The sequence below is a fragment of the Denticeps clupeoides genome, chromosome 5 (genome assembly GCF_900700375.1).
Source record: "Denticeps clupeoides chromosome 5, fDenClu1.1, whole genome shotgun sequence".
In the NCBI taxonomy this organism is placed as follows: domain Eukaryota; kingdom Metazoa; phylum Chordata; class Actinopteri; order Clupeiformes; family Denticipitidae; genus Denticeps; species Denticeps clupeoides.
Genome location: NC_041711.1, coordinates 30,577,244 through 30,588,316, shown reverse-complemented (window position 1 = coordinate 30,588,316; position 11,073 = coordinate 30,577,244). Strand labels below are relative to the sequence as shown.

The 11,073-nt window shown below is 41.9% G+C and overlaps 1 protein-coding gene across 1 annotated transcript; it reads right to left on the bottom strand.

Moving 5' to 3' along the window:
- Nucleotides 1–6,377: 6,377 nt before the first annotated feature.
- Nucleotides 6,378–11,070, bottom strand: ebag9 (estrogen receptor binding site associated antigen 9). Its single transcript, XM_028981010.1, has 7 exons — nucleotides 10,798–11,070; nucleotides 10,333–10,431; nucleotides 9,645–9,723; nucleotides 8,929–9,090; nucleotides 8,420–8,527; nucleotides 8,134–8,225; nucleotides 6,378–7,684 (listed from the first exon to the last, which is right to left on the bottom strand). Exons 2-7 carry the CDS (start codon nucleotides 10,413–10,415, stop codon nucleotides 7,567–7,569), a joined length of 642 nt encoding a protein of 213 aa, XP_028836843.1. The 5' UTR covers nucleotides 10,416–10,431; nucleotides 10,798–11,070; the 3' UTR covers nucleotides 6,378–7,566.
- Nucleotides 11,071–11,073: the final 3 nt, after the last annotated feature.

Sequence of the window (11,073 nt, the reverse complement as noted above, 5' to 3'; positions counted from 1 at the left end):
GAAGAGGCTGTGCAAAAATGTGAGTACATATATAATAATTCCTTAATACATATTAGTACATATATAATAATTCCTTGTGCTAGTGAGTAGTACATGGTGCATTTAATTTCATTTTATCAGTTTCATATTTACAATAGTGAATATATAATGAAAATATATAATTCGAATTAAATCTTAAATGAATCTACATTTTTTATCTATGCGCCACATATGTTGAAATGTAAATGGATAAATTTACAGTCTGATTGCTGAAAAGACATAAACACCACAATCCCACTCATGCATAATGTAACATAATGCACTGGCACTGTTAGAAAATTATGATTAAATTAGAAGACTCACTACAGTTGGAGTTAAGCACTGACCTTCGGTTTAAAAATAGAAGACATATTCACTCTTCCGCAATCCGAAATGATCTTAGATGATCTTAAATGTCTTAGACACAATAAAACTCCCCCCGCAATAGAGACAAGTGGACAATTACATCAAGTACAGTGCAGAGGTTTATTAATACCCTACCAGATTTATCACTGCTGATCAACTTACCGTCAGACCCCGCTGAACTCGGCCAAGCAACCAAATGTCTAGAATTAACACTGCGTACAACGTTAAATAACACGCTCAAGACTGTGGAGATGACGGTGGACTTCAGGAGACATCCCTCAACATTGCTCCCCCTCACCATATCAGACAACCCGGTGTCTATTGTGGAAATCTTTGTGCACCACCATTTCCCAGGACCTGAAGTGGGAGACCAACATCTCCTCCATCCTCAAAAAGACCCAGCAGAGGATGTACTTCCTGAGGCAACTGGGGAAGTAGAGTCTTCCACAGGAGCTGCTGATCCAGTTCGACACTGCGGTCATTGAGTCTGTCCTGTGCTCCTCCATCACCGCCTGGTATGGAGCAGCCACTAAACAGGATCAGGACAGGATCAGACTGCAGCGGACTGTACGGTCAGCAGAAAGGATCACCGGTGCCCCCCTGCCCTCCATCCAGGACCTGTACCTCTCAAGATCCAGGAAAAGGGCAGGGAAAATCATCTCAGACCCCTCACACCCTGGACACAGGCTCTTTGACCTGCTGCCCTCTGGCAGACGTTATAGAAGCCTGCAGACCAGGACCAGCCGACACAGGAACAGCTTCTTCCCCCTCGCCATCTCCCTCCTAAACAGCTGATACTGTAAATCCCCTCCATCATTGCACACTGCACTTCATGTTCACTTGTATATAAGATTTAGTTTGTTTTTGCCTATTTATTCATAAAAAGTAGATAAATGTATTTATAAATCACAAACAATCCACAACTTGGACAATAACACCACACCCTTGCACATTGTTGTTGTTGTTGTTTGTTGTTGTTTTTTTTTTCCTAGATTGTACTTGAGAGACACCATCTACCAGAATCAAATTCCTTGTATGTGCTTGCACTTACTTGGCCAATAAATACGATTCTGATTCTGATTCTGATAAAAATGTTATACCTTGGTATAGTGATCACATGCTTATGAAGACCGCCCGGAAATTAGAATGTAAATGGCATTGAAGTAAATTGAATGCAATAGCATGGAAGGAGAGCCTCCTTAACTATAGAGAGACTCAATCGACGTATCTTCCCTCTTTAATAGACAAGAACGAAAATAATACCAGGTTCCTTTTTAATACTGTACTTACCAGGAATTAGACAGACATGAATACTGAATTTCATCATGACTATTTTATGAATTTATTCAATGCTAAAAATATTACAAATACGATTAAAAGCATAACAAACAGCTCAATCGATATTACTACGGGAAATAATCTTCAAATAGCAGACCACTGAATACAACGCTTCAACATTCTTAAAGAGCCTGAATTAATTAAACTAATCTCATCGTCAGATCAATGTGCTTGCATATTATATTCACTTTCTACACCCGATGTTATTAACCGTATCCTTAAAATTCTTAATTTGTTGCTTAGCACCGACCACGTACCAAGTTCATTCAAGGTAGCTGTCATTAGACCCCTGACTATAAAACCTGATCTTGATTGCAGTCAGCTTTCGAATTATAGACCGATATTCAGCCTTCCGCTTACATTAAACATTTTAGAAAAAGTTGTAGCCCAGCAGCTATGCCATACCTAGACAGCAACAACATTCATTATGCATATCAATCAGGATTTAGACCTCATCATAGCACTGAGGCAGCGCTGTTGGCCTCTGATCAGGGCCGCATCTCCCTGCTTGTCCTGCTTGACCTGAGAGCAGCATTTCACACAATTGATCACGCTATTCTCCTTGACAGGTTAGAGAATGTTGGTTCAGATCATAGCAGACTGATCAGTTTGTGGCCATCAATGGTGATCCGTCTTCACCTAGTAAAGTAAAGTTTGGTGTTCTACAAGGTTCTGTCCTAGGTTCGTTGCTATTTTCCTTATACATGTTACCTTTAGGTATTCGCAAACACGGTATTGCTTTTCATTGACTACAGTTCAGCATTTAACACAATAATCCCTTCCACACTCACTACCAAGCTGGAGCACCTGGGACTCAGCTCATCTCTCTGTCAGTGGATCTCCAACTTCCTTACCGGGAGACCACAGGCAGTAAGGATGGGTGGACATGTCTCAACCTCCATCACCCTCAGCACTGGAGCCCCCCAGGGCTGTGTTTTGAGCCCCCTGCTGTACTCCCTGTACACCCATGACTGTACAGCCACTACAAACTCCACCACCATCTTCAAGTTTGCTGACGACACTGTCGTGGTGGGCCTGATCTCTGACAACGACGAGATGGCCTACCTGGAGGAGGTTGGAAATCTGGTGAACTGGTGCCAGAGGAACAATCTCCACCTGAGCGTCAGCAAGACAAAGGAGTTAATAGTGGACTTCAGTACAAAGCAGGAGAGGACCTACCAGACCCCTGTCATCAACAGGAGCCCAGTGGAGAGAGTGGACAGCTTCCGTTACCTTGGTGTTAACATCACGCAGGACCTGTCATGGTCCTGTCACATCAACACCGTGGTGAAAAAGGCCCGGCAGCGTCTTTGCCACCTCAGATGCCTGAGAGACTTCAGACTGCCCTCCAAGGTGCTCAGGAACTTCTACTCCTGCACCATAGAGAGCATCCTGACGGGGAATATCTCAACCTGGTTCGGGAACAGCACCATGAAGGACAGGCGAGCCCTACAGAGGGTGGTTCGATCAGCCGAACGAATCATCTGTACCAAGCTCCCTGACCTTCAATCTATCTACAGCAAACGGTGCTGCACCAGGGTCAGGAAGATAGTGAAGGACCTCACCCACCCCAACAATGGACTCTTCTCTCTGCTGCGATCAGGGAAGCGCTTTCGCTCCCTGAAGTCCAACACAGAGAGAATGAGGAGGAGCTTCTTCCCCCAGGCTGCCCAAGCTCTCAACAACAGTACATAGAACTCCAGCACTTTCACCTCCAATCACTCCGGACTCTTTTGCACAAAATCACTTTGAACAAAATCACTTTGCACAAAATCACTCTGCGCTTTTTACCTTACTGCTTTTTTTTATTATTATGGCTCTTTTTCTCTTTTCTTTAAACATTGTCTGTTACTCATTTGCACACCTTCACCCTACCAGTTACAAATATTTTATGTTAAAGACATAAAAGTGTAATATTTGGTTATGTTTGCAATATTTGCATATTTGGTTCATTGTTTACTTGCAACATTTGCAATACTGTGGTCTGTAGCAGTTACAAAAAGCATTTCACTGCACATCATACCGTGTATGACTGTGTATGTGACAAATAAAATTGGAATTTTAATTTCAATTTTGTCTTTCATTGCTATGCTGATGACACACAGTTATCAGCAATGCCAGACGAGAGGCAGCAGCTGAACAGAATAGAGAACTATCTGAAGGACATTAGACAGTGGATACTCACCAATTTTCTTCTGTTAAACCCTGATAAGACAGAAGCACTTGTACTTGGGCCTCAAGCAGAGAGATGTAAGATGTCTGACTACATCATAACTCTGGATAGCCTTTCTATCGCACCAAGTACAGAAGTAAAGGATTTAGGTGTCCTTATTGACACAGATCTTTCATTTGATTCATATGTAGATGATGTCACTAGGATAGCATTCTTTCACCTTAGAAATATTGCAAAGATAAGAAACATGATGTCAATGCAGGATGCAGAAAAGTTGGTCCATGCCTTTATTACATCAAGGTTAGATTACTGCAATGCATTACAGCCTGGATGCTCTAGTAGGTGCATAAGTAAACTCCAGCTAGTTCAGAATGCTGCAGCCAGAGTTCTAACTAGAACTATGAAATCTATAAAGCTCTAAAGGCTGAATAAAGCTCAATTGCAAGCTCGCTCTACCCTGGAAGGGGGCCCCTCTCTGTATCATTCCATCCCAAGGTTTCTTTCTTGTCTTTTTTTCCATTATATTTACATTTACAGCATTTATCAGACGCCCTTATCCAGAGCGACTTACAATCAGTAGTGACAGGGACAGTCCTCCCCTGGAGCAACTTAGGGTTAAGTGTCCTGCTAGGGGACTCAATGGTAGTAAGCGGGGTTTGAACCTGGGTCTTCTGGTTCATAGGCGAGTGTTTTACCCACTAGGCCCACTAGGCTACTACAACCTCTCTTCTAGAGTATTTTTTGTGTGAAGTTTTTCCTTGCGTGCAGAAGGTTCAAGTGTGGGGGTTGTCAACTGTAGGGTCTGTCAAAGCCCATTGAGACACATAAGAAATATAAGAAAAAATGGTGTTGTTGTTATGATAATGTCATAATTAGAAGAGAAGGGGTGTTTAGGGACCATGAAGATTTTTTGGCCCATCATGATGATTTAGGTTTCCTAGATGTGTGCTTTTGGAGCTATGTGCTGAACAGGGTCTGATGGAACTGCGTACAATTCCAGGTACTCTGATTTCCCTGCAACTGGCCGAGAGGTATATATTATAATTAACAAATTTGCTAACTTGTTCTAAAGCTTGTTCAAATCTAAGAATAATCTGTGTGAGTTTAATTGTATCCTGTACCATTTCATGACAGGTTTACATCGGAGGCTGAAATATTCATGAGGCGATTTGCGTTTACCATGTATGGTTGAAGGGGGCGTGTAGAGGGCGGAGCATGCGGCAAGTCCACGCGCGAACAGTCCCACGCAGAGCGCGGTCTATAAAGGGTGCAGGTGTCCGTTGCGCACGACGCTGAAGTTGGCTCCTTATTCGAATTGTCCGTTCCACCTTAAATGCTGCAATACCCGTATGACGCCTGCGGGGGGTGTAGTTCAGCCAGACAAATAGTGAGGAGTCTGAGAAATTAACATAAAGCTGTATGTTGCAATGTATCCACTCAAGATTCTGAATTTTTAGAAATAGTACCACTCATTATCTGTAAAATTCACCAGGAAACTTTGCTCATATGCACAGATTTATGATGAATATGGACATTTCCATGCAATATAAATAAGTTTTAATAGCTTTGGGTCACTGAAATCTCACTTGATTAGGGTAAAATATGATGTGTAGAAATAGTATCAAGTGTTTCCTGCCTGGCCCAACACTGTTTTCATAAATCTGACATTATCTTTGCATCTGTAATTTTTGTCTTTTGATCGCTTTGAACACTTTTAGTATGAGTTCTACGCAAAGTTTTATAAATGAGACCCCTGGTCTTCTGCTGGAATAAACTGACAATCATCACCCCTCCCCGTATTCAAACCTGGATATTTCTGTTTCTAGCTTTTTCATATTCCATATACTCTGTTGTGTTTGTCTTTTGATGTTGAATTTTGTGCACAATAAACTTTCACTCTGATGAATCAGATATTGATTTAGAAATTACCACACACATCACTGTAGTCAAATATAACTAGTTTCATTCTAAATTAAATCCTGACATTGCAAAATACATGATCTTACACGCTGATGGCAGAAAGATTAAAAAGTTTGATTTCCATAAGAAGTGAATGGGCATTTTGGCCACAAAGGTGTTGAGAGGGATTTTTTTTTTTTGGAGCAGTGGGCAGCCATGATAGGTGCCCGGGGAGCAGTGTGTTAAATAAATAAAAAAAAAAAAACAATTAAACTGGCATTTAAACTTATTGAATGTTTGATAATTTTGTAAAGGGCTCAAGTTTATTAAGTGATTTATATAAAATATCTGAAAAAATATACAAGGATTTTGTGTGTGTACCTTTTTGTAAATGAAGAGGGTGAGAGGACAGCCCTGAAGAGGAGGGCACAAGGGTTTAACACTGATCTTCAGCCATTATAACAGATTTATTAAAAGATAACAAGAATAGGAAAGTAAGCGCTGGTGATGGTGAGGTAGGTTAAATGTAAACATACCTCTGTGTGTTCCAGCTAGCAGGTCACACACAAACACAAAAGAATTAAATCACATTCCAAACAAATTTATTACAGATAATGAGGGAATGTGCAAAAACAAGGTTGAGTGGGAGCAAAAAAAAAAATTCAATTCAATTTGTGTAGAAATTATTACTCTATTGCCAATTTAAAAAAAATTAAAATAAAAACATAAAAGGCATACAACTTTGTCTGTCAGTAACCACTAGTTTCTTGGCTTGAAGATCCTGAATCAGTGCAGGTACAGGACTAAAGCACAATTGGTATCTGAATTTGAAATGTGGCGCAATAACAATCAAAAACTCTTATCATCAATCTGCTTATTCCACAATTCTAGTCATCCCTGAAATCTGATATTCCCCCTTACTCGTATCCACACAGAAAATATATAAAAAAAAAAAAAAAATGTGGCAATTATCCCAATTTACTCCATTATTTAATTCAATTGCTCATGTTAATAAGTGATAGATTAGGGTGGATGTGTGTCCTTTCAAATGATTTCTGCCCATCAGACAGCTTGGCTGATTAAATTGCCATCAAAGGACGATCTTCACCACTGCCGCAAAGAACTTTTGTGAAACAGCACGGTGTTTCCATGACAACATGCCAAACTCTCACACCCACTCATTCATTTCGTACCGTTGTCACTCACACATTCATTAAAACAAAAGCGCTACGTACAACGTTGTCTGTTTCAGTGTTTATCGATGCCTTTGCAGAGCCCCAGGACTGCAGCGGATCAGCAATATATTACAATTTTAATTAGATTTAATATGATCAAGGGGCCATATCAGAAATACAAATTATTACTTAAAAACCAACCCAGACCCCTGACTGATTTAACATTTCTTTGAGCCTCAGAAACAGTCGACTGATACCTCAACACACTAAGAGCATTTCCCTTTACACAGCTGACATGTCCCTGCATAAGCAACCCAGTGCTGGCAAACATAAAACATTCGTATAATTCCACTGGTAATTACATTTTATAAATACTCCAGAATAAATCACCTTTAATCCAGGACGTACTACAGTATACACTGTTATTCTGGAAGAACAGAGGGAGAAGGATGAACAGAGTTACTGTTACTGAATAATATGCAATAAAACCAAAGATGGGAACAGAGTGGGGTGGGAAAATATGGCTTAAGAACATATCATATTGTGAATGAGTTTGAAATTAAATCAAGTTTCAGTCCATTCTTTGTTCCAAAAATGTTAGGAAAGCTTAACCGCAATCTTCTGCTCTTTTTTCATGAGTCTCTGGGCCTCTTTCTCCATCTTCTTCCTCTGCTGCTCCATGGCACGTTTCTCTCTCTCTACCAGCTTCTGCTGCCTGCAGCAAATAGAATATCATTATATGGACAAAACAGAATCATTTTCTGCTCATTGAAAATCACAGTCATAACAAACAAATATGGCTCAAATAAGCAGATGATTTGGACTTTCCTTAACTTATAACACATGGTGTTACACTGTCCTACTTCAAGGACATCTGCTCATATCTGTGGACAGATATTATATGCTGCCACCTGGTGGCTGGAGTCCTATGCAAATATAACCAGGGACTACAGATTATGATTATGACTAACAATTAAAGCATCTACTGAAGATATTCTTCAAGATGTTTCTTTCCATCTTTATTTTAAACAATTCAAATAAATAAATACATATATTTTGTCATTTGAGAAATCTAAACTGTGTTCAAAATCTCTTTATAAAAGGATCTCCTCTAAACAAGACAAAATGTAAAGGAAGGATTGGAGTGACGGATAGACACTTCACCTCAGGACCTCCTCTGCTTCCCAGGCTGCATCTGACTCATCCTCCCAGGCATTGACATCTTCTTGCCATGTATCCATGTCTCCCAACTCAGCCTACAAAACACATACAGACAAAGAAGCATCGGCAATTATAATCCGAGCCTCGTCATGTGTCGTGCTGTAAGGAGACCAAAATCGCAGTTCAAATGTTCACAGCCTCATGTCATTGAGTATTGTTACACGCCTGGTCACCACCTCGGAGAAAAATCACTCCAGAAAAGCAAGCGTATAACACGTTTCATACTCACTGATGGCTGAATGAAAGACACGTCGTGAGTGGCCGCGAGTCTGCTGGAGAATCCTGAAGTGTTGTCGGGTACAGGAAAATTCAGAGGATCTCTCTTCTTCAGCACAATCTGGCACAGACAAGAAGAGAGCATTCTGCTCAGCATGCCTCCGGTGCTCTCTAAAAGCCTTTAGATCCAACGGATCAATCAAAATATACTAGGGTGGTAGTAGCCTAGTGGGTAACACTAGGCCCAGGTTCAAATCCCACTTATTACCATAGTGTCCCTGAGCAAGACACTTAACCCTAAGTTGCTCCAGGGGGGGACTGTCTCTGTAACTACTGATTGTAAGTCGCTCTGGATAAGGCAGTCTGGTAAATGCTGCAAATGTAAATGTAAATATAACTTTGAGGCTGGCATCCTGTCGTCCAGTTATAACAGCGCTAACCCAGCAGTAAAGAATAAAGAAATGAAAATAGGTAAACGGCAGCCACGTCAACCCCCCAGAAAAACAGCGTGACGTGACATACTTTTTGTGTTTTCCTGATGGTCGGCGCCATGTCTTTGAAGTAGTCAGGCTCCTCCTCCTCCCCATCTTTTTGCTGTGGAGGCACTACGCCATTGCCGCCCTCGATCTTTATGCTGGTTGGAGCTTCTTCGTCCCATGAACTCCACTCCTCAATTTCTGCTTGCTGAACAAGGGGCTTAAAATTAGTGAGGCTTCACAAATCTTTTCCAATTTGCTCTATGGTAAGACAAGGATGGTTCCCCTTCGAAAAACACACGCAACACGAACCTGGAATGGAGGAAAAGCTGATGCTTTAAGTCTCCGAGTGTCCAGAGATCTACAGCACGACACTATGGTCTTACTGGGAGTTTAGGAACTGCTGAGCCCCACGGTAAGCATGGAGCGTTGAGCGCCACTCGCTGTTTTTTGAGAGGAAATGAACTTGACTGCGATCAATACACGACCCGTCTGAAAGCGGCTAAGAGGACAGAACTTTATTTTACTGTCTGTTAACTCTGCTGCACGCCCCTTCAGATGGACAGAGCGTTGTCTGCCGCCAACGTAAGTTGATATTTTAAAGAATAAAACGAACAAAATATTAGATGCATTTTAATTGCAAAGAGAAATAAACTTATCTGGCTGACCCACCTTGTCCCAGCATGCAGACAAAGCAATGATTCCTACATCGCACAACTGAATGACAGCTAAATGACAATGGAAAAGGTCAAAGCCACCAACCTGTTTGGGAGCAGAGGAAAAATCCACTGTGGTTGGAAGTGTTATTTGGTCACCACTTAATTTGCGAAATCTGCCAGTCCTGTGGTGTAAAAAAATTCAATTATATATACATTTATGTATACGTGTGTGTGTGTGTGATATATATATATATTTCAAAACCCACAACATTTAGAAAATTGTTCTATGAACATTATTTATTTATCAGTGAACTCAGTCCGACAGAATATTATTGTTGTTTCCCCCAGAACATCACCAGACAGAAAAAAAAATATTCATCAAAAAAAAACATTTGGCGAGATCAAATGTTCATATCAATTATAGTGGTAACTGGTAACTGAAGGGTTACCAGTTCAAATCCCTAACACTCAAGGTGCCGCTAAGGTCCTGTTTACGACTGCCTACTGCTCACTAACCAAAAGTGGAGTGATTGTCATTAGGATGCCCAGACAGCACAGCACACAATGACACAATGAAATGTGTCCTCTACTTTTAACCATCACCCTTGGTGAGCAGTGGGCAGCAGGGTGTGGGGACGGTGCTTTGCTCAGTGGCACCTCGGCGGTTCGGGATTCGAACAGGAATCCGGGTCCGCTTCCTTACACTGCCCAGTGTGATGTGTTAAATACGGAAAACAAATGGTGTTGCGTGCACAGTGACAAATGACATCTTCACTTCTAATTGTACTTACCTGCATATTAACCTTTTGAAGAACGAGAGCAGCGTCGCTAGACATGTGCAAATCTTGAACAGGCGAAACTGCGAAATGGCCATTTTGGAAAAAATACATCTGCAAGTAAAAACACAGAGTGTCACTGTCGTTCCCACCTGCAGGAATGTTCGCCGATTCCTTTAAATACTGAGCGAAACACGCAGCTACGGGCGCGGACAGCCAACATGCAACCATCCAGTAACCTACACATCGCATTCAGAAATGACACGCAGAGACCCTCTAAATGTCTTCACAACAGCTTCCTGACCTGAACACCTTTCATGAGAAATCCATATTCATGCGTCCGTGTCCCTCTGTAGCAAATAAGACCAACAGCCCGGTCGCACGGAACTCACTATTAATAAGCGATTAAAAGCAACCGACGCGCAGAGCACAAGAAAATAGCGGCGAGAACAGAGTTACTACACCGCCACCGTTACTTACAAAGGGTCGGCACTGCTGGACCCGAACAGATCAATTCGTCAGCATGCAGGACAGGGCCAGCTAGCAGCGGGTCACGCCCGTGTTCCCGCGTCCCCTGCGGCGTCGCCGGCGACACTGCCGAAGTGGTTCATGCCGACGTCTCGCCCAGAGCCGCGTAAGGTGCCAGTCGCGCAACTACCGCGTCCTTATTTGCATCGCGTAGCGTCAGACCCACCGCGCTCACAGCCATAGCCGCTCGTCTGCCATTTTTACCCGATGAGGAAAGCGCATCATCGA

What these genes read in the sequence shown, in the direction of transcription:
- ebag9 (XM_028981010.1), bottom strand. Translation starts at nt 10,415, where the DNA reads ATGGCCATTTCGCAGTTTCGCCTGTTCAAGATTTGCACATGTCTAGCG. An exon ending in TTCAAAAGGTTAATATGCAG is followed by an intron (nt 9,724 to 10,332) that starts GTAAGTACAATT and finishes TTTACACCACAG; the next exon opens with GACTGGCAGATTTCGCAAAT. An exon ending in CCATCAGGAAAACACAAAAA is followed by an intron (nt 8,528 to 8,928) that starts GTATGTCACGTC and finishes TGTCTGTGCCAG; the next exon opens with ATTGTGCTGAAGAAGAGAGA.